The sequence below is a fragment of the Strix uralensis genome, chromosome 20 (genome assembly GCF_047716275.1).
Source record: "Strix uralensis isolate ZFMK-TIS-50842 chromosome 20, bStrUra1, whole genome shotgun sequence".
NCBI classification, from domain to species: Eukaryota; Metazoa; Chordata; class Aves; order Strigiformes; family Strigidae; genus Strix; species Strix uralensis.
This window is the reverse complement of record NC_133991.1, coordinates 11,438,625-11,462,931: the sequence shown is the minus strand read 5'-3', so window position 1 is coordinate 11,462,931 and position 24,307 is coordinate 11,438,625. Positions and strand designations below refer to the sequence as shown.

The 24,307-nt window shown below is 39.8% G+C and overlaps 1 protein-coding gene across 7 annotated transcripts in view; it reads right to left on the bottom strand.

Annotated features, from left to right (window-relative positions):
* Nucleotides 1–13,200: 13,200 nt before the first annotated feature.
* The window catches only part of USP32 (ubiquitin specific peptidase 32), an 86,238-nt gene continuing 75,131 nt past the window's right edge, over nucleotides 13,201–24,307 (bottom strand). For 4 of the 7 annotated variants that reach the window (XM_074890675.1, XM_074890678.1, XM_074890676.1 and 1 more), the window contains exons 30-34: nucleotides 23,646–23,837; nucleotides 22,755–23,046; nucleotides 21,876–22,309; nucleotides 21,439–21,531; nucleotides 18,529–20,900 (exon numbers count right to left, since the gene is read on the bottom strand). In XM_074890675.1, coding sequence (XP_074746776.1) covers nucleotides 20,727–20,900; nucleotides 21,439–21,531; nucleotides 21,876–22,309; nucleotides 22,755–23,046; nucleotides 23,646–23,837 — 1,185 coding nt within the window. In that variant the 3' untranslated portion in view covers nucleotides 18,529–20,726. Of the gene's footprint in view, nucleotides 13,472–14,322; nucleotides 14,479–16,164; nucleotides 16,326–17,122; nucleotides 17,280–18,050; nucleotides 18,136–18,528; nucleotides 20,901–21,438; nucleotides 21,532–21,875; nucleotides 22,310–22,754; nucleotides 23,047–23,645; nucleotides 23,838–24,307 lie in introns of those variants that run through there. The other 3 variants (XR_012631759.1, XR_012631760.1, XR_012631761.1) reach the window with 3 other exon arrangements.

Genomic DNA, 24,307 nt, shown 5'->3' with positions numbered 1-24,307 from the left:
GAATGTGACTTTTTTTCCCCGCTATTATCTTCACAACATTTAGGGTTGGATGTGCATTTGGGGTGGGGGTGGGGATTTGCAGTACGTTGGGATGTTTCTCATGTCAGCAGGCTTCTGGAGGTTTTATTTCACATGGGTCATCTTGGGTATTATCTGCACATAGCAAAATTGCTTTGAGTACGGCACCTTGCTCAGCAGAGCTGGGGCACACACCCAGCCCATCAGGTAGAGAATGGGCAGATTTCTTACAGTGAAGGAAAACGTACCACAGCTTTACCCAGTGTAACTTCATCTCTACAAACACTTGGCTAGTTAACCAGGATAAACACTTGCCTACTTACCCATCTGTTGAACATCTCTGTGTTAGCTATGTCCATTACATCCCTAAGCATCCCACAAGTAGACAATGCATCAAGAAATTAAGAAGAAAGATGCTTTGTTTTCAGGCTGTTTTACAAGATATAATAAATGGAAGTATTCTAAAAGGCTCACGTTTTAGTGCTCTTTCAAGGTTTACAAACAACATGGTAAACAGCACAATCCCATATGAAAGTCCCGTAGGACTGGGAGCTCCTGTTTTAAAGACTAGCGATGCAAATACTCCTCACGATGCCTCCACTGAGAACAATGTCTTTTGCATTAAACAAGCCCCCCGTATCTGCTGGGAGTATGTGTAAAGCCCACCATCCCTCCCCATTCAGAGTATTTATGAAATTCATGAGGTGATTCTCATTTCATAGGCAGCTCTCTTCAGGATGATTGGAAGAAACCATGGAGGATCTGGGTCTACTGTCATTTATTGCTAGGATTCACGGGGGCAGCTTTTAACTAGGTTGTGCCTCAATTTACCGTGTGGATAGAGAGGAGCATTTACAGCAATTAGTTATGGTGTGGGAGGATCTTATTTACTATGAAATATATTAAAACATAATTAAGAGGAAGAAACAAAAAATGTACTGAAAAGATGGTTATTCTTCTGTAAGTACTATTCTGCACAAACCTCAGCATGAATAAAATCTGAATAGCCAAGTAGGACCATTTTCACTGCCAATTTTATGCCAATGAGAAAAAAGGAAATGCTACAATCTGCATGTGTGTCAGTGCTCTAGTTCAATTTGTTCTTTGTCAGAGGCACCTCTTTGCAACCAGGCAGACACAGTCTGTTCTGGTGCAGGATGTGGCAATTACAGGACTAGTATTAATGCAGTGAATAAATACAAATCTACAGCAAAAGCTATTCAATTAAAAAACCAGTAAAAGACAGGAAGGCTTGAAGTGGGACATTTGGTTTTCTTTTGTGAAGATAGTTATGGAAAAGTAATTTGCTGTTCCACAGGTAGTTTCAGGCACAGATTTTCAAGAATTGTGTCTACACTGCATTTGGCATGAAACCTCTTATATTGCAAAGACACTGGGAAATGACAGTAACTCCTGAAGAACTACTAAGCCAAGCCGTGATAATACAGGAAAGGGCGGGGGAAGGAACAGAGGTATTTAGAAAGACCCAGAAAGAACAGTATTTTCCCACGTACAGAAAAGTTAATACAAACTTTGCTAATACCTTTCACATATGTTGGAGCCAGAGTTGAAGACTGCTTAGCTTCTGTGTCTGAAAACTGGATTACAATAGAAAATGAAACAGCACTAGAAACTAAAATTCACTACAGATGTATGTTTCAGGTTTAAAACAAAAAAGACAAGCAGGGGCTTTGTCAGTCTGAATCAAGTCAGAGGTAGACTAGCGTTTGGGTTGCAGAAAACCAGACATATAAACTGATAGCATTCAAGAGTGCAAAGTCCAAAGCATTTTAGGGGATTATCACAGTTTGAGAGCAGCTTTGCTTATGAGAACTCTGTCCTTTGGAAGCAGCTTGTGTTTTGGTTTAGGGTTTTCCTGTAACGGCTGTTGTGGTAGAGTCCATTCACTGTAAGACTGAACAGCAGCTGGGGACTCACCAGACTTCAGTAGGCCCTCCCCATTCCTACAGTATACCAAGCTGAGATTACATGGTGTTGTATAGTGCATCCAAAAAGCAGTCCTTTTCCAGTTTTGGATCAGACCCTGGTTTGAGTGCAAGCCTTCAGAGGTCTGAGAGGTGAAGGAGCAGATCTGCCATACGAACACAGGCCCAGCTTCACTCCTTCACAATCACCTGGCAATCAGCAGGGGAATGGGGAGGGGCCAACAGGAGGGGCAGGCACAAAAATAATTCCTAATACAATATGTTTTCAGCAAAACATTTTCTCAGGAAGCAGAAAGAGACAAGGAAACCTAGTCATTACTCACAAGATATATATTTACATTATCCAGAAAGAATTTAACAAACTTGCCAGCTTCTTTGTATGGTCAGCTCCTCCTGCTGACAAACACAAGCTCAAAATGCACTTTTCTTCTGCACAGAATTAATTTTCCATGACTGCCTGGATAAAAGGATAAAGCTTTTTGCCTTTTCCTTTCCTCCCTTGCCCATCCAGAAGTGGATTTCACAGGGAAGACGGCATTTGCTGGCAGATGTCATATAGCAAGTCCATGTAAAATATCTTCCATCCACCTGTAGTCCAAAAAGGATACAGAGAGGTCTAAATGTGTTAGTACCAGGTGTAATGTCAACCACCTTTGATCCAGAGATGGGAGGCCCATTGCCTATTTCTGTACCTTGCACAGAAGGTAACACTCCACCACAAAAATTACGGTTGGGCTCAATGATCTTAAAAGTCTTTTCCAACCTAAATGATTCTATGAAAAATGATTACACTTGGAGAATTGAGGGTCTTTTCAATAGAGGTAAAAGTGCACTTGGTGATTTGCTTCCATTAAGCACTACAAATGACATGGGATTTGGAGACATTTTAATGACAGAGAAACAACTGTCATGGTAGCTCTGTGCAGCCAGAGGTGGCTGTGGGAAATGTTTCATATAGGAGAAAATAATATATAAATTATTAAAAAAAAGAAGAAATGAAGGATTTAACAGTAAATTAACGTGTATCAGTGGAAAAGACAATAAAACTCTAGCTGAGATTGCACTGAAGAGGCAATCGAGACTGGTTGCCTCACTGCCCAGGCCGGCAGGGCAGCTGCCCACAGACACAGGGGACAATCTGGCTGACCCCAACCCTGTGGGATTCTTCCACAAGAATCATCTAAACCCCACCTCACTCATACAATGTGTCTCACTTGCTGCTCACAGAGCCTTACAAAAGCGCCTGTTTCCACACAAGGTGATGCACCGTAAGGAAGCATCTGAGGCACCCGCCATGCCCATCTGAGGCATCCCGTACCCCGGGGCAGTGCTCAGCCTGGCAAGCCTTTGTACACCCTGTTTTTCTCAGAAAACCCCCGTCTGTAGTCTCTTTTGCAGACAGGACTGACTCACCGCTTCGCCGTTCACAGGCTGTGGGAAGCGGCAGCGTGGCCAGGCTGGGGCGCTCTGAGGCGAACATGGCGGGCACTGTCACCAAAGCTGGGTTCAAATGCCAGGCAGGGCAGCCCTGCCACTTCAGAAGTGAACTAAAAGGAAAAAAGAGGGGGGGAAATAAGAAGAAGAAGGAAAAAAAAAAAAAAAGAAAGAAAAAGGGGAAAAAAAAGAAAAAGACCCTCCCAGCACAGCAGGGGTGACAGGCAAGGGCTTGGACACCCACAAACTTCACCTACCGCTGGCCGCCATCTTGAGCGTCCCTTCCAGTCAGGCTGAGGGGAGGAGCCCAACAAGGCCGGCAACCCCCTCGCTGCAGGCGGCTGCCGGGGACTGCTCTCAGGGAACAAAACAGCCCCATCCTGCCTTCCCCACCGTCTCAGGTATTGTAGCCCCAGGGCTTTGGGTGGCCGAGGCACGGCAGCAAACACTGCACCTCAAGAAAAACGCCTAAAAGCAGCGCTGCTCCGGGCTGGCTGAGGAGCCCAGTGCGAAGTGCCGCACCAGCAGCCCCAGTGACTAGAGGTGACATTTCCAGCACATCTCCTGGCCGCTGGAGGAGCTGGCCAACACCTCAGGGCCATTGATGCAGTCTCTGGTGCCCATCACAGGATAAAAAACAAAGAAGTTGGGACCATGAGCAATGGAGCAGTATCAGCAGGGCCACGGTGACCTTCTCAGCCAGGCTCGATAAAGCCGGGGCAGTTTGTCTTCTTGATGCTCTCCAAACTCTTTCTGAACACAGACACAACTCATTCAAGCCAACTGCTGAGAATGGGAACATGCAGTTTTCATTATGAAGTTTAAATATATTTCCTAAAAATAACCTGCTGTTTGGGGCTTTTAGTATCAGAAATAAATCCATATACACCCATAAAACCTGATTATAATTAGTCACACAAGTAAAATTATGAGTGTAATTAACTACAGCAATTAATTGAAATGCCTTTGGGACATTATTTCCCTTCTTGCAGTTGAATGCAATTTGCATTTAAAGTTATAAGAGGTATAAGATTGTAATCAATTTGGGTTATTATCTTTTACCTATTAATGCCTTCTGAAATGATTCAGACATCTAGTACTCAAACATGGTTCTGATTAAAGAAACCCAAACAGCTGACACTATTTTAGTAACTATGTTTTTTTGTTTTCTTATAATCTATCTCCTCCTAGCTAAACTTTTCCATGCCCTTTCTTTTTATCATATGAAGAGAACCTTGTAAAAATATATTAGTTTCCATCGACTGAAATTACCTTCATAATGTCAACACCCATTCACTTCCCACATTACTAAGACTACTCGTTGTTCCCAGCACGTAGGAGAAAGATCTTGATTGATTAGTTTCCAGATACGTGTGGTTATGAAGAATTTATGAGAGAGAAAGGAAGGCAGAAGTTTCACATTTTCCTGATTTTGCTGATGTTGCGATTAAGCCCTAAATAAATCATAGTCATTTTTTATCAAGAATGCTATACCTTTGGAAACCTAGAATCATTCGAGTTTGTTAGACATGAAACTCTCAGCATTACACAAAATGCTTTCTTACATGCAGTAAAACATAATGTTTTATGTCCTGGAACCCAACAGTCACTGTTGATCCTATGAATAATCCTGGGAGAAAAAACAGTAAACTACCTAAGGTAAAGGAAAGCTGCTGCTTAAAAGAGCAAGATAAAGACACAAAGTCAAGCACCGAGGTGCTGAAGTCTTCCTCCAGCCCCTCCAGCTGATGACTTTCTGTGCAGCGCTTCAGTCCAAACACATAAGTAAAAGGGAGGATTAACTATTAATTTCCATGCCCTCATAGAATTTCAGTGCATTATCATTATCAGTGCACTATGCAACTGCTTTATATCATTCAGTGTCTTATCATTGATACAACTCAAACTTTTTGGGGAACAGGGTGTTAGGACTGTCCCAGTCCAGGGAGTGTCCCTGTGTATAGAGAGCTCAGATGAAGTCTATGAAGCAGGTTGTAAGCAGAAAAATTGCCAAAGCTCCATTTACTTCAATGGTTTTACAACCATTTATGATTGGCAGAGAACACGGTGTCTTATCAAGTACTGCAAAAAGGACTCCAGTGTCACTCATATAAAAAAAACCTGAAATGGATTTCTATTGTCCTGATTGTGAATATTGTGGTGCCAGAGCATAAACAGGAAACTCAGGTTTATGATCCCACAGATATGAATGCACATGTTATGGAACAAGATTGATTTGTTTTAAAAAAACACTATTAAAGCTCGTAAATCACAAACATTCAGATTACATGGAAACACATTTAAAAAGTCAGTGCAATTTCTGCCGCAACCATAGTGATGTTGTGAGATTGTGACAGAGAAGAGTTGGTAGGACAACAGGCAATCCACAGTTCATGATTTAAAAATGCCTCATATAAAGCTTATTAAAAAAGAAAAATCCCATCTGACCATTTCTCAGCAAGTACCGAATGACCTCAGTAGCAGATTCAGCCTCAAGAAAGAGACGTCAGCTGGGTGAAACGTAGCGGCTGGTTTTGCTAACACAAGGCAACACACATAGGAAATCTGTAAAAGGGCTGTGCAACAGAAGCACACACAGAAGCACCTCTGACTGTTAAAATTCATCTACAAAAGAAAAAGAGCATGCACAGTAAGCTATATAAGATGGAGTTAACTCTTCCAACAGCTCATTTCCCCCTCTTTGACTAAGGCACATATGGCTGAGTAAGTCTTAACTTCTCCAGAAGACAGAGTTGCCTAGAGTTTTCGACTTTCTGGCTAAACAGACTAAACAGAAGCTTAAAAAAAACCAACAATAAAGACAGAAATAAGCCTAAAAAAACTCCAACACATGAGAAAGTAAAAGCTCACTTTACAAAAGTTATTTTGCAATAGTTGCCCCCAGCAGAGCCTAGGGAAGCGATAGCGTAACTTGCTTCTCCGTTTAGAAAATCAGGAGGAACAGCACAATAATAAAACCTGCCGGTCGCATTGGCAGTGGTAATAAAAACTTCAGTATCAGTGCCTGCTTTGCTGCAACTTACTGCCAAGTTCCTGTCACAAAAGCTGAAATGGAATGATTAACGCACCCTGCGCCCTCATTATAGAGCATTCAATTATCCCAGGATACTCCGTGGCAAATAGATCATTTTCAGTCCAACACTCACCGCGCTCTCCGCACTGCGCGCTCTCGGAAAGCTCGGCCAGCAGCACTCTGCTGTTCTGCACCCAGTCCTGGGGTCCGTATGTTTGGTTTGCTTGTCTTCAAACTTACCTGGAAGGGAATTTAAGAAAAAGCAGTGCTCATACAAATGTTCTTAACACTCCCGGGTTAGAACTTGTATTTAACAATTTTTATAAGAAGCTACTTGCAGCACGTTCTCAATCAACAGCATCATTTTTCTTATTAAGAGGAATTTGATCATCACTGATGACTTCTAAGAGTACTCTACCATCAGTAATGTTACGTCTAATACTGGAAGGACAGTAGTTTTCTCTCCTCCCAACCCTTTCTCCTTTTTCCCCTTTTTTTTAAAAAAAACCAAAACCCAAACCAATAGCATACAGCAAACTGCAGTATTACCAGTCTTTCACATGAGCAAACCAGCGATGTAATACAACCCTTGACTCTTAGAATTCTGCCTTTCCTGACAGATTGGAGGAGTTATGGGAACTCACATTAAACAGACAGAAGACAGTTGTAAGACTTCAGACTTCTGTATGCACCTATATATAGGCATAGACACACATACATGTAGATAAGTGGAAGTAGTAACATATGAAATAAAAGGAAATGGCAAGTACATTTCTAAAATGTAGAAGGATATAAGACATAGGGAGGGTGTTGTAATATAGAGCTACAATGCGTACAAGAAGGAAGGGTTAAGTTTCAGGAGTCACTTATAGTTGAAAGACTCAAACACATATAAATAAGCTTTTTATAACAGCATTTAATAGATGCAAACTGTAAATCAGAATGCTAGCAGCACTGCACAAACCCAGCCTGCTGTTCCTGTATGCCATGACACGATACAGTAATGTGGGTTCATCGATTATCAGCTCATTGGCTCTCTGCAAGATGTTCTGGGACAGGGAGTTGGAGAAGTGGGGAAAAAAATGACCTAAATCAAACATTTGTTCAAAGAGATGAAGATAAATAGCAAGCCAGCCTGGAAGAAATTGTTCTCTACATGAACTACTATAATAGCAATGTTTGTTCTTTTTTTTAAATTGATCTGTAACAATTTTCATTAGAAATTATTTTAATTTCATATTTAAGTTTCAATCTTCATTGGGGCAGAAGGCAGGGAATCCAAACACTCACAGCTGGTGAGACTTATTATTGTGAAGAGAATTTGGCTTTTTCACCAGTATGAGGTAGTGCCTACTGGAGTCTGAAAGCACGTTCCTAACGCCTCTACCAGAGATTAGCAGAAAGCCAAGGAATTCAAAGCCAGCTTTGTAAATCACACCGAACAGCACTGCTGCCCCCAGAGCAGCTCGTCTGGAAAGCTGCTGTCCACTGTCCATGTTTCCAGAGACAGGCACTTGGGCTCCAAGCATCAGCACCTCTTTAACCCAAATCTATCTGGAACAATATTTGTTAAAGCAGGATGTTTTTTACAAATTAAATCAAAGTAATTTATGGTGTGAATCTGTAACCCAGGCAAGATCATCTATGTAAAGGCCAAAGGTCCAAAGCTGATAGACTGAAGCACACAGGCAGGGAATAACCTGCCACATGAGGGTCAGTCCAGCAGGTAACTGCAAAGACTAGACAAAAACACTAATATTCTGAAATAAAAATTCAATTAGGACCCCACAAAAGAATATAGGGTACAGCACAGCACCTAGAAGTTAACCATGAAGGGTATGAACCTCTGCAAAGCCAAGAGTGGAGCTTTACAGTCACCCTGGCAGTAATGGCATCGGGTGCTGTGACAAGTTGAAGTATCAAATACATTTTTCAGACTGACCTTATAACATTTATCAGAGTTCTGTGGCTTTGAGGAAAACCACACATGAATCACAAGGCTGTGAGAATAGATAGCACCAACCATTTGAAGAACCCCAGCAGAAATAAAGGCTGTGAGGACACTTGAAAATTGGCTCACTCAGAATCTATTCACCCTGAGCCAGGGCATAGAACTGTGGACGTGGTAAAACCACAATACAAGTGACCTACCCATAACACACTCAATTTTTGGTATCCAAATTATTTGGGGGAACTAAGTAGTAAAATTATTGGAAAATAATTTGGTACAGCTTGCAAGGGGTTGTCAGCAGAAGTCAGTTCAGCTGCTGTAGGTATTCTGCACTAAAAGTAATTGTGGTAAAGGCAACTGGAAGCAGGCTGAAGGTCTCTGTAAATGGTGCAGGTTGTTCTCTAGCTGATAGGCCAGAACAGCCAGCCAAAATAAATCCAGCCTCTCTGCAAGTATTCTTCCTCAAATACCTTCCTTCGGAGTAATCTTTTATTTTAAGAAAAATACATAAACAAAAGAAGATAATGTCAGTGTTTTACTATTGTACACGTGAATCCAAAATACCCATTATAATCATCACCAAAATAAATTGTTGTACCGGTTTGAAATGGTGGGAAACTTCAGTTTTCCTTTCATTCAGATGGAGAACGTTTTATAGTAAGACATTCCTCTGGGATAATATACATTTTCATGGATTCAGATAAAAGTTATCATATATTTTTTTCATATCCAGGCTACATACACTAAATTTAGTACTATGGGAAACAGAAAAAGAGCCTGATGAGAATTTTAAATGATGATTTTTCTGCAAATGAACAATGCCATTTCCAATGGCTCTTCCGAGAGCCCCTTAAAACAACAGCTTTCTGAAACTCCTGAAAACAAAATAGTAGATATCTGTGTAAAGAATCTATTTTCATATTTGAATGACCATACCCTTTTCTGTAGGCTAGTAACTCTGTGCAGCATTTTTCCAGCAACTCTGTGCAGCATTTTTCCAGCAAGCAGTTTACAGCTGAATTATAAGACAGAGAACCCAGCTAAGAAAACACTCCCCTGTCCCCCTTTTTCCTCTTTTTTAACCACAGAGGAAAGAAAAAGAAGTTTTGTTTAACAGACTGGAGCAATCTGAAAAATCAGAGCTCAGGTTGCATACGTGTCAGCTTTTCCATCGCTGATACTGTTTCCTTCAGCTATTCTGCATTTATTTTTAAAAGGTCATTAAGCAAGATACAAAAGGTGAGGTGCAATGTTACAGATTTATAACCTGCCTGAGCACTTGTTAGACAAAGGGTCAATGCTGCCTTGAACACAAAAGCTTAGGTAAAGTAGGCGTCTGCTTTCTACCCTGAAACATCAAAGCCCAGCAGTTAAAGGAAGCAAGACCAAGGCCAGCTAAGAGTGAAATATATTAGCAGGGGATATTCACATCTGTGTTCGATCCCTTACCTTCCTTTAATCAACTCTTAATATATTTTATTTATTTATTTGAACTCTAACCTTCTTCACGCTCAGCTTGTCTTTTACTGTATTAGACTGCCTGCCGCTCACATGAAAGAGAAGGCAACTTTAAAATATAGCTAGAATTTGTGTCCTGGTTAAATCAAACAGGTTAAACAACAGTCCAAGCATCTCACCCCTACAGATTTTGTGCTAAAAGATAATAATTCTTGAGGTCACTCTTAATTCTTACTTCTTTAAACTGCTGCTAGTTTGCCTCGTGTCTCATTAAGCAGTCAAATCTCTGTATTATGCTAAAAGCAAAATTTAATGACTTCTTTAATTGAGTCATTATTTGAAAATATCATGTACACTGAAGGCAATCTTATTCTAGCTTATATTTCATTCATAATCATCTAAAGAAATATAATTAGAGCAAAAGGTAAGAAGTTTAAACACCCAGTGTGACATCTTTGTTCACAACTCATGGTCAAATTGGTCCTCTGATATGCTGCCAACTTTTTATCAAAAAGCTTCCACTGAAATTCTCTTTGTTACAAGTTAAATGCTATGGCTGCCTATGCTCAAAGAGGCTGTGGGCCCAAAGATTTATTCCCTTGTGATGTCTTTAAACAGGAACATTTTTATAATCAAAACTGAAGATGAAAAGGCAAGACCACATGGCAAGAAAACATTTACAATTCACTTGCTTGGGAGCAGGGTCATAAACATGAGCGTGCTCTTAATGGTCAATGTGCATCATTTGGGTCTTCCTGTGTGGAATCCTTTCCTGCCCCTTGAAGAAGCAGGCTGATACACTGTGAATGGCTTTGATTAAAAAGTCTCCAAAGGAATTTTATTCTGTATCAGAAGGAAAACATAAATCTAACAAAAATTCATCTAACTTTCTGTTCTGTTTGCTGGTGGGTCACAAAAGAAAACCTCCAGCATCTAGATGAAGCACTAAGCCATGATTTAAATTGCTGCATGAACATCTGAACATCAGAGCTTAAAACTTCAGCCAGTTCTACCCTTGCGAGCTTAGAAATAAGTTGGAACAGGAGAACTCAGGCTGGAAGGGCCCTCAGGGGTCTCTGGTCTGGCCCCGGCTCAGAGCAGTCAGACCAGGCAGCTGGGGGTTTCATCCAGGTGGCTTTTAGAAAGCTCCAGGGACAGAAATTCCCAGCTGCTGCGTCAGCTTGTCCCACTGCTGCACTGCCCTCGTGGTGAACAACTTTCTCCTTGTACCAGGTCAGAACTGCTCTTACTAAAATTTCTGTCTGCTGTCTCCATCCTCCTGCCTTGCACCACCGAAGAGACTGGCAGCATCTTTGCAATTACCTCCTGTCCACCCTGACCTGGGGGGCTCGGGGAAGCGGACACTGTTCTCTAGATGCGGTGTGAGGAGAGCTGAGCAGAGGGGGATAATCACTTCCCTCCATCTACTGGCTCGCCTCCTGCTAACAAGGCTCCGGGTGTTCTTCGCCTTCCTTGCTGGCAGGACACTCTGCTAGCTTCTGCCGAGCTCGCTGTCCTCATCTTTAGTTTACGTTGAGGCCACATCCCATCAGTGTACGTTCATCCAACCCCCACCGCTGAGCTCTTCCTCCCTACTCTTCCTCCCTGCTTCGGGAGCCTTCAGGCACAAATCCTGCATATGTTGTTCTCCCCGTGGTACGGTCCTGGGGGCACCAGCACCACCAGCGGTGCACGGGGGCAACTGTCAAAATGTCAGTGGAGCACTTTGGAGGAGGGAGCTGTCTAACAATGCAGGGGCCAGATCTCTGTAATCACATTGTTCCTTGCATTGTCTCGTTACTCCAAACATCATAATACAAACAGCATTTTTAAGGCTTTCTTGATTTGCCACTGGTGGTGTTGGATCCTGTTTCTGGCTCTGAAGCAGCAGCTTTCCTTTGTTGTTATCCAGCCCTTAACTAACATGCACTCTTCAGTTTTCCTGCAGTTTCTCATTGGGAGGCCGAGGTTTATTTATAATACATATAAATATTTTCTCCACCAAGATGCTGCATTAAGTGAAGGGACAATTTTTAATCTGAAAACCATGGTATGCTAAACATAAAAAAGGTTTAGACAAATACTGTGCTTTCTATATCATATTTCAGCAAATGTGAAACAAGATTACCCATGTACCCAGAGCTACTGAAATACCTGGCCAAACTTCTCTCTGATTCTAAAATTGAGTTAAACCTGTTGCCTCAAGCTATTTCTTTGACTCCAAATACAGCCAGCACATAATCCACTACTTTTACAATTTATTTGACCATTTAATTCCTTTCTTCTACCTCAATCTGACCAAAACCCCCTCAAATGGATAGTGTGAAGACAATATAAATTGCAAGATAATTTGAGGAAATAAAAACCTATAGAAGAGTCAGTAAGGAGAAGATACATATTTGCAGACAAGATCTGAAAGTCTAGATAAAATAACCTGGCTGTTACAGAATACTGACAAACTAAAGTAAAATGAAGGTATTTCAAAAAAGAATTTTTTTTTTTTTTTTTTTTTTAAATCAACTGTATCTGCAAGCATTAGGGTATGCCCAGATTTGGTGATGACACTGCTTTGAGCAGAAGGCTGGACTGAATCAACTCAAAGTTCCTTCCAACCTGAACTATTTTAGGATTCAACAGTTCTACACAAAATTATACACCATGCTATTATTTAATTTGTATTAAGCCTGTGTTACACTCCATGGAAAAGGCAGATGGTATAAACCAACCCTGATCCCTCCAGTTTGCATAAAAGGGAAATGTAACTGTTTCTTTCACACGAAAAAATGAAATCTGCTTTGGTAAGGCCCCCAAGAGCTGCCCGCGCTTCCCACTTTCTGGAAAAGGGAAGAGCACGTTATTTTAGCATGTTACACAGAACTGAGAGATGCTGAGTGTGGTTTGGATATACTATTTCCAAAATTCAGAAAGCACAGTCATCATGCACAAGAGCTCTATGAGCTATTTCATTTGTACTTTGCACCCAATAAAAATCTAATGCTGAAAAAAACCTCCAGCAGTACCAAGATAAATAATATTGCTTAACCGAGTACAAGGAGTCCTATATTTTCAGAGATCAGGCAAACACTTTAACAAAGGCTGTGAAGCATCTGCTGCTACATTTATTTTTTTGCAGGGGATGGAGCTCCATGAACTCTGATAAACAAAAGCAGCATGCGACCCACCTAGGGACATCTGTCTGCTCTGCAGTCATGGTTTTTAAAAAACACTGTTAAAAGGTAGAAGGCGAGGTTTACTAAGTCAGGTAACGTGGGACAGGATGTTCAGCTGCCTTAGCTCTAGTTTTACAATTTTATATCAAGAGGAGGCGTGAATGGCTGGAACCAGCACTGAGGTGATGGTTTATAGCTAAAGACTGCGGAGAACATCAGAACCTGAGCGTTTTTGAGAACTGCTGTTAGGTATCGCAGACAGCGCTACTGGCCGGAAAAAACACGCGCTGTGTCTCGAAACCGTGTGATCCCCTCGTCTGGCCCCAAACGCTGACAGGGAAGTAACGACTTCAATGGAAGGCTACGCAGTGGCAATCAGCGTGGAAACACCCAGTAGGATGGCAGCTTCAAATCCCTCAAAAGGAAGCTCTTAACTGTTAGAGATCTGCCAGGAACGATCCTAAATAAAAATGAAAGTTGTGTTTTACCATTATTTTTCCTCGTATGTGTTCTATGCTAACAATTAACAGAGAGCCTGCTGGATGTGCTTTTGTACAAATGCGTGTTCTTTTCATACGTGTTTATTTATCTTTTTTTAGTCTTGAGTACCCAATACATGCTTTTGTTGCCTCTGCACTTCTCACAAGCTTGAATAACCAGAGGAAAGCAGCTTGGGTTGGTTTTATCCCCATGCCTGTTCTGGGGGCATCACTGCCATACAAGATGCAATTGCAGCCAGCAACTAATTGTATTAAAGCACAATTACCCACAGTTTAACAAATCAATAGAAATTTTCCTTGTGATCTTCAGTCTTGAAGTCACTTTTCATGAAATCTGAAAAGACTAATCTTAATTTTACAGTGTCCTTTCAACGACACCTCTAGATGAGCAACTACATGGGCCTGTGACACGTCCCGCTGACACCCTGGTGTCCTGCTCCATTATCTTCCCTCAGAGCCTACTGGTTTTGTTTGCCCAGACAAAAGGACTAAATTGCAAAAACTAGGAGAACTGCTAAAGTCTGTCTCAACGATAAACATTATTTAATCCCCAAAAGACAAGAATCTTGAGTTTGTGTGTCTGTATGATAAAACAGGCAGGATGTCACCCATCTGTTTTAGTTTGTGAGCTACTAAGAGTCATGAAGGGAGCAACTACCATGACTAAGAGCAGCATTTCTAGATTCTACAAATATGCTCAGAAAATTTTGCTTTATATTAAATCCATAAGCATCCTTAATATATTTTCTAGTTTGTGACTGATTTTGCTAAAGGGACCTTATCAAACACTGCTTTTAATTTTCACAAACAGGAAATGTTTTAACACATGAACAAGGAAGTTGGAGGTTTGTCCCAAACAAAAGGCACAATCTTCCAAGCTTCTGTCAGGTTTTTATTTTCCTGAAACGATAAATCAGCAAGTATGGATGACTGCATTTTACTAACTTCTTGCTTCAGTTTACTGGACCTAAGGGAAAAAGTGTAACAAAAGCTGCAATTAATACATACGCTGATCGTGCGGGCCCTTGGCCAGCCGGGTCAGCTGTGCCCGCAGTCCCTGCGCTTTCTCAGGACATTTAATGGCCCCGATATGTAGATAACGGGTAAATCTATAATATAGAACAAACCAGCAATGCAATCTCCCGTGCCAACCAAAGGGAGTGCAGGAACAGGAGGATACACTCCGGCCGTAACCAGCAACTCCAGAACAGATGGAAACAATAGGATGAAGATGAAAAATAATTTTGGAGTTGGACTTTTAAGATTTAAGGGGAAGTGACAGTGGGCAACTCCTTTTGGTAGCAGGGCATTTGCAGGAGCTGGTGCGTCCGTGCTTCCCATCATGCTGGGGGAAATAGAAGTTTTTTGCATAAGAAGGTACTTTCCCTGCTGCGTATTTCCCCCTCCCTCCCAGGAGAAAGACCAAAAGCCATTTGGTTGATGGACTTTACTCAAGGTTTAAAGGAAGGCTACCTAACTGCCTTCAAGGGTAGGCTACGTACCTTCAGCAATTCAGACACGCATAAATGTACATGGGCAAAATTCCAGCACAGCTCATTTCACAATTGCTCCTATCTTACAAAATGAGCTCTGCTAATTTCAGAGAGTCCTCGTCTGAGACTTGTACAGTTTTGATCTGGGAAGTAAAAGGCATTCAGCAGCAGAAAATGGCTGCAGTTTTTTGGCAGGGATATGATCCCTTCATCTATTTAATGGCCCTTGGTACACTTCTGAATCAATAAAAGCTTTACTACTGAAAACAGCACGTATGAACATCTTTGGTAATTAGAATTTTTATTTTTTTTAAATTGCACTTTCAATATCTAAAACCCTTAACAGATGAAATTCATGACAGGAACAACTATAGATCATATTCTTTAATTCAAATTAAATTTTCCATATTGAAAATGCACAAGTGACTCAACATTGTGGAATTATCACACTTGTGGAGAACAACCACTGTAAATGCTCTGAAAATTTATCACTAGGCAGTAAAGACAACTGCATTGAGCAAGTGTCATCATTTAGTGCTGCACAAATGCTCCAATTGCAGCTGATAAATATAGTGAGAGATGGCTTCATTTCCAGAGACACCAGCTTCTCTGGCATCATCCTTGGTGATACTGATGCGTGCTAATCCTTGGTTAAATATCCATTTAGCATCTTCAAGGGCCATAAAATAGGAACAATAGTTCATTTCCAGCTAAACATAACCACACTGTTTTTGTAAACATTCAGAAAACAAACAACCCCAAGTGATATGTGACTCCTGATAGACTAGCTTACAGTGGACTTTGGTCCAGTTGCCAACTCAACCAGATTTACTTCCTTTTTTTGGAAAAAGCATGATTGTAATTGCAGTAAGTCTCTCATAGTCAGCGTCTGCTCAGAGGAAATGTCTCAACACCATATACAATCAAGAAGAAAATACGTGAGCAAACACTCGTAGATGTAGAAGCAGCAGCAGGAACACACTGGTACACCAAGGCTGTACAGAAAGTACCTTCAGATCCTTTGTTTCAAAGGCACTGCTTCTGAGAGCAAAACCTTCATCTACGTAAGGGATCATTTCATTTTTGAAATGGATTGTTTTCTAAGTGTCATTAACAGCAATACTGAACAAGGGATTCAACTGAGAAAATATCACACTTACCTTTGTAAACAATAGAAGAGTTTCAGATGAAAATATAGTTCAGGCACAGTCTGCTTATCAGAGGTATTGGAGTTACTGTTTCCTTTCTTTTCAGAAATTCTGTGAACCAACAACTGGATTCACCTTCTGAAGTTCTATTTTACTTCTAAACGGCAATCTACCTGCAAATGCACATGTCCAAGCAACAGCAAGATCAATTTTGACCTCTTACTCCTGCACATTTGTCTCAGAGTTGTTACCCCTCTGGTGACGGCATGAGAGATTTTTGCCTTTGACTTTCCTCTCTGTTAGCCTTAAGTCTTGCATCAACTAAAACCTAGCAGCAGGATACATCTAAAATACACTGACATACATTCAAGTAGTATCAACAAACATGTGCATCACGGATGGAGAAGATTCTAGAAGAAAGCTCATATTCAACTCTTGAGTAAAAAAGCCCAAATATTTTCTCAAATAGAGTATTCTCTCTTCCTTTCCTTTTTAAACCTTGGTGTTATGGTCTGACACATGCTGGGACTGCTTCCTCTAGCAGTAACATATGAAATGAGCCACATCTCCAGCAGAATTTACCTTGCTAAACTCAGTTTGTATCCTGTGCAAAATTTTCCCAAGGACCTTCTGCCATTAGCATCAGCAGTTATTTGCATTCATGATGGAATCCACCTTCCTAAAAAGCCATGAAATACGTTTATATGAAACTCCACCTTATTTCTACAGTTGGTACCAGAAAGTGCGTTTCAGGATGGCTTCAAGTTCTTTCGCTTCTTAAAGAGAAGAAACCTAGTGGCACATTTGCCACAACTTGCAAAGAAAACCAAAACGTAACCAGACTCATCACCCTCCGTATTGACACCGCCACAACACAGGGAACCGTTACAACATGGGAACCGAAGCGTTTGGATGGAGCAATGACCTCGTTTTTTCCAGCCCCAGTTACTCTGTGATTTCACAGACTTACCAGGTTACAAAACAACATCAGAGGAAGCGATGACTGCCTGCGCTGCAGCGTGTGACTCTTCCTTTAGCTGCAGGAAAGAATTTCCTTTGCTGGCGAAGGCCGCAGTTTCATTCTCCACCTATGCAAACTGCTGTCTGGAGACAACCAGGCGTCTGCTCTGAAGACGTACACACACATTATTTCTTTGCCTGTTCTTATGAACTATATTTATTTGTTAACTTGCATCTTTCCTTTTGTTTCTGTGTCTTTTGTATGACTCATATGTTGAGAGGGCCGTTTTTATCTCATGAAAACAGATACCCTGCTTGACCTAAAATGCCTACTGATCAATTATACATGCGCAATTAAATGCTTATGTGCAGAATTACTGTCATTTACTTCAGATTCTAGTGTAACACAAAAAATTTTAACTTCAGAAATCATTCCTTCTGGTGAGCCCTGTGCTAATAAGCAATATGCAGATGATTCTCACTTCAGATAAACTTTATTTTCTCTGATTTTAACAGGTTAAATATATATTTTTTTTCATGGGAACACATTATGAAACGCGAGTTCAGGCTCCTGCTGAGAGCGGACGAGGCGGGCAGCGCTGCCGCCGCGTGGCTGCGAGCACCGTTGCACTGCCCCAAGTCCAGCTGAAAGCAAAAATTCAGCACGTGCCATTAAAAGCTCTGTCTCTAGCTTCCTATCAAACCCTCCAGTGATGGAATCTTTACATGGTTTTCATATAATCCCATTATTTCTGGAACATTTTGAAGAAAAACGTTTTTTTTACCCAATTCCTGTTAAACTCAAAAGGAGCCCTATTTACCACAGCATGAGAACCTGGAATAAAATTATTACAGCTTGAATTTTAATTGTCCAAGTACACACACAAAAATTAAGCAATTAAATACTTAAAAAGACATTTTTTTCCCACTGTAATAACCTGCAGAAGGATTCTCAGCGTAGGTAATGAGGGATCCCATGTGCAGCCACTGTGCTTCCAAGTCATCACTGATCTCACTTCAGATCTATCAAAATTACACCACAGCAAAATGTGAGAACAGCTGAATTAATGTGGTTTAGTGCAGTAGTTCTTCAGACTTACTTGTAAGAAGGAAAGGTCTCACTCTCACTTTCTCACACAGGCACACATATTAAACGATTAAATGGACTAATTCTAAAAAAAAAATGAACAGAATGTTCTCAAAAGGAGAACTAAAGGAACTTAAAACCAGAAGTTAGAAGAGCTGAAGTACTGAGCTCCTCAGAACCAGCGCCATGCTGGACAAACTGCAAAGAGCTGTTGTATGTTTACTCACGCGTTTCAATTTTTTGGACTGATAAATCCATTTAAGCTTAATGAAAACAGTACAGAAACTTCAAAGCAGGAAAAGAGCTATCAAAAATTATCTGACAAGAAGTGACACTTCATCTGCATCCACAGTATTTAATTTGTTTGAATAATATAGTTACAGATAAACAGGTTCACTCCATATACAATTACCGATACTTTTTTTAATACAGCTCATATTCCAGTACATCAACACTATTTTATTTACAAGGTATTTATGTACATTAACATCTTTCTAAAGTCAGTGCATTGTCAATAAGTTTTATACAATAATTTACAAAGTGAATGTAGTTAATAGTTAACTTAATAAATTTACTACTAATTCATGAATTAATTTAATTTAAAAAATTAATTACAACCAATGTAACAAACACAGAAGATCAAATAACATTAGTAGATTGTGCTACCTGCTTAAATAAAACTTTTTAAAGTAAATCAGTTGAATATCTTTCACTTTTCATGGAGTTTGCAGAGGGAGGAGTAGACAAACGGGTGTTGAAAAAGCTTCTAACCTAGAAATTCACAAGTCATGTTTGCTTTTCTTCAGTCTCAATGTTTAAAGATAAAAGACCATATAGGATAGGGAGCAACACTTTACAACTGAGACGATACTTAATTTTGGAACCCATCTGCTGTCCTCAAAGAGGCACGACCTCCAACAAAGGCAGGGAGGCTTTTGCCTGAGTAAAGACAGCAAGATCAGCTGATACAACTTCTTAAACGGATAAAGGATCTTCCTGGTAATTATAAACTTACTGGTAGGTTTGGCATTCTTGTAAAACACATTAAAATGAATCCAAACATTTATTTCAGAGATCAACTGTATAAGTCAATTTTGTTAGCGAAGATACAAAAATCTAAAGAATTTGGACAATGACATATGAAAAAATTAGTAAGCTGCTTAGACTCAGCTGAAGAACAAAAGGGTGAAACTTTTATCTTCATTCAGATATGCAAATAATTTAACACTGAAAATGTTTAAAGAAATGCCTACTCAGAAAATAACCATCTTTTTTCCAGTCTCTGCTCAGACTCAGTCATGCTTTCCTTCATGCAATAAGCCTGCTGACTTAAAAGAGCATGTTGCAAGGGCATGGAAAGCAATTCTGGTTTATCTGCAAGTATATGCATAACCTGTTGCAAAAAAAAGAAAATTTGAAAAGGCAACCAAATTTTGAAAAAAAGAAACTCCATTAAATTATGAAACCAATAATAAAAAAAAATCCATCCATGAATGCTACGATAGCTACCTGACAGCCACAGCTTCTTATTTGTTTGAAATACACAGTGGATAATTCACAGCCATTCACTCCAGAGCCCTTACAACAACAAAAACAAACTATGTTTTTGAATTTAATTATATGAATTTTTAAAAGTGCAAATTTAAAAGCAACACCAGTCATGAAACATAAGCTCAAGCATCCTTCTTTCCAAAAGCTGGGAACATTTTGTGCAATGTGCACATTAAGACACCGTGCGTGTAATCACAACTACTCTCTTCAACCTGAAGTTTCTTCTCGAGGCATCTCAGCAGTCTGAGATAGCACTCTTCAGGCAGAAAAGCCATTCCTGAAACATGTTGATCTGCACAGCCAACACATGGAGAAAACACAATTATAATAAACCATTCAAGTGTAGAAATGAATCTCTTCTCAAATTATGATTTGGTTGTGCTCCCAACATACAGAAAGAAAGCAACTGACACATTAGTGGTGGCAAAACTGGAAACTTTTCTTACTCTTGATGATAATTCTTTAAGTTTGTGCACTAGTCATTCTCTTGCTTTCCCTGTTTTGCCAATAAAATGCAATAAAACTGCAGGAAAAAGGAGGTAGCAATATCATGTTGTCCAAAGACAACACTACAATTTTCTTTCCCCATTATCTTAAACCTAAAGAGAGCCTTAGGGATTTGTTAGAACAGTTGGTAAACTCTACACTACTTTGTTTAGCTCTTGTTTGGACTATTTAATTTAGCTCTTATTTGGTCCTAGTTGGCTTTTCTCAAACCATTTTATTTAAAGGCCAATGGCAGTCTCAGCCTGATGTCTAACACCAGAAATGTTTAGAGCATGTAGTGAGATAACAGAACAAAACAATACTATCTTTATATTAACTGCTATTTAATTAGGGTTTTCTTTTTGTGCTTTCAGATCACAGGGTACGATAACTACACTTAGGTTACCTGTTTCAATAACATTTTCGCCAAATGTAACTTTCAGGATGTTATCCCTCACATTCCCAAAACAGTCCATGGAAGATCATCCGCTTACTGTAAAACACAGTATTTCTTATAATCTGACTCAAAATCTTCATCCATGCTGCTTGTGTCTGCCATCTTTTTGCCGTCTATCTTTGGCAGAAATTGTGCATAGTCTACCCCCTGCTGCTCATAGAAAAGAATGTAGGCAGAGTCGGTGTCGATCTCATCGGGATGCAATTCCTGAGAAAGAGAAAAACACCGTCTGAAACACGCGACGGGACAACGGTGTTACTCTCACTGAACTCAAAATACACACAATTGCCCTAGAAACAGTGTTTTTAACTGGCTGTGTAGAACAAGAAGAATCACATTTTCTGTCTCCCCTGTTATAGTTATCAGGCTCCATTATGTACTTGAAAAGTCTGACAAATTTTATAGGGACAAATGCAAACACTTAGAAATGTCAGAACTTAGTTATTCAGTAATTGAACACAAAACCGCTAGCATCACGAAAGATATTCTTAGACTTCCATTTTTAGTAATTTTTCCATCTCTGTACAAAATAAGCATCTTTCCTTAACCATGGTGGCAGCCAGTGAACAGATGTTGACTTGAAAAAAAACCTCATGCACAATTTCAGTTAACAATTTTAATATTTATCCAATGCAACTTTTGAGATGCTCATGATTTCAAAGAACAGTTCTCACCAAATGTAACTTTTTTTAGCACTAAGTAACCAACATGAAAATTGATTTGCTACAAAAAATAAATTATTTACCTTACAGCTACTGTCGTTGTAGCAGTACCACTTGTTGTTCGGGTTTTTGGCATAAGTGACATAATGACCCCCTCCCATAATTCCTGAATGGCACTGAAGAAAATGAAGAAGAAAATCAATTCTGGATCAAACATCAAACCCCAGAATTTACAGAATAAATGATTCACAAATTCATGATCTTTAAGGGAGTGACAGTGGTTCATGACAACCTATACATCTGGAGCTGACTAACTTTATATACCCAAGCAGAAAAATCATTATGCAGAGATATATTTTTCAGCTGTACTCATTTTATGGCAAATTTATTTTGCTGACAACGGCTCTACTTTGTTCTCATCAATAAAGCCCTACTTTCTGTAATGGAAACGGAGTAAATGCATTTAGTCAAAATAATGCTACATAAAGATAGTTTACTTGCATAAAGAAAATCAACTTACCGAAATTGCATATAGATTGTAAATAGGGTTAACACAAACTTCTTCTCTTTGGTCATCTGTAGTATCATCCTCGCTGTGGTTATCGATTTGACCGTTGATGCTGCCATTGCTATAGGCGTTCTGCTCACAGATGTATCCGTTGGCTAGAGTCAGCTCACTGTCCTGAGCAGTATATAGTTCACTCTGGCTACCACCCAGAATCTGCCCTCTAGTGAGAGCATCGCCTTGATCAGAAGTAAATCTCTGTTCCTGGTCAGTACCGTTCTCCTTACTTGAATCCAAATTTTCTTTGCTACTTGAGAGTTTGTTTTTACCCAGTTGTGGTAGCCGCAGACGCCCTTTACCTCTTCCTAAAGTCCTTGGGCTACTATTTGGGCTACTGTTTTTACTTGAAGGACAGCTGGCTCCACTCTTCCTCCCCAAAGACGGAGATGCTAAAACAGAAAACACGTGGACTACTAAGGTAAGTAAACACATAGTCTAGATTTTTTTTTTTAAAGTGGTTTTTTTGCATAACCAAACATTAAAAAACACTGTTTCACTACAACTAATGAGTAGTCTATAAAAGTAAAACTATCTTTGCACACACACAATACACTACCATCTATAAACTGAAACCTAAGTCCTTTATGCAGGAGCACCTGCCTCACTCAAGCAGATAGTGCCAATATCTGTTGATAACAAGTAATTATTTTTCTTTTTTTTTTTTTTTTTTTTTTTACGGTAAAGCTTCACTAAGCTTTCCAGGGCAAACAACAACAGAAAGGAGTGTTTCAGAATAAATGTAGTGCTTTGGCCAAAGAAACATTAGATTTTATTCCTAATTATGTTTTTTCCCCCCTCCAAATATCAGTATTGACTGGGATGTTCCCTATTTACCTTTGATATTATTCAAGACAGTAGTGTTAAGGGAGGATGGACTTCTGTTCAGCGTATCTCCTTCTCCTGGTGTGTAGGTGACCTGCAGATCTATTTTTCTAGACTCCCCTTGGAGAGTCCGTGGTTCAGGAAGGCTGTCAACCTGGAGTGTTAGCTGCTTTCTTTGAAAATTACTTGGATCCCTTTGTACCAAAAAGGCACTTGGGTCAAAATTTTCTCTGGGAAATTTAACAATTTTCTGAGATTTAATCCAGCGGCCATTTACGAACTGAAATCTTTTCAGGTGAATGATCTAAGGAGAAACATGTTAGAGAAAATTAAAGGAGGACAATTACATCACAGTGAGTAACTTCACTGTTTAAAGATAATTTTTCCTGAAACATACACATTTTAGCATATGCTAATTTAAAACAGTAACATTGCTGTAATGTGACAATTTGGATTTTGGGATCAAGCTGGTAAAATACAGAACAAATATTTTCATGGGGAAACAATGGAAAAGGTTGCTTCAATTCAGTGATCAGCACTGTGTGTTTTGAACAACCTACCAAATTTGAAAAGCGACAAATGCAGGTGTTACACAACTAGACAAAAGATCATGTTACCAGAAAGACTGCCTGAGCGTGAATCCTATGTCAGAACAGACGACACTGAATGCAAAACACCACCATTTCCTGCAATGTGTCAGCTAAAAAGATTCAAAAGGATTTGAGGCTTGTTTTATTTGTCTGCATTACAAAAATGCATGAAGCAAACGGAGTCAATGCCCCTCCTGAGACTGTCAGCAAAAGCAAATCTTATTCAGAACAAGGAGACACACGTAGCAATTCAAATTTGTGATCAATGTGCTTTGGTTTTGTTGCTGTAGAGGAAAATTACACAAGATCATACCAAAATAGGGGGAAGTCTCCACAGATCCAGTTTTTTGGTGGCCAAACAATGGGTCTTGCATTTGGAACAGTAGTACATCTCATCCTCCCCCAGCTCTTCCTCACTGGTGAAGGCTCTAAGACAGCTATCGAGATTGATGGGCTCTGCTTGAGCTCGTCGGCTTTGTTCAACACTTTCATGTTCTTCTACAATCTGAAGCGAGATAAAACTGTATCTGACTTGGAAACATAAACCACTGCTCAGAGGAATGTTCTATTCACTGTATCATACAAATAACATCATATGGTTATTTAGGATTAAAGATAAAAACTAGATGCACTAAGTTTTAGCAGAAATTTAATTTCAATTATGAAGAGGCAGACATACAAATAATGCTCCATCCTTATTCTTGGGTTCTGTTTATAAAATTATCCATAAAGCACAAGTTTATAGATTTAACTCACAAGTTTGAACACTTATTCTAGATTAACTCAGCTATAGGCTTACCTTTAGTTAGGTTTTGTCGACTTGATGAGGAAATAGGTTTACTCACATGAATAACTGTTTATAGCACTGGTATGCTTAGGAAATGTATCCAATTAACATATTTTGTAATGTATTGTGGAGACTAGATCAAAAGCAACTCACAACAGACAGAAAATACACTGTTGTGGTTTCTTAAA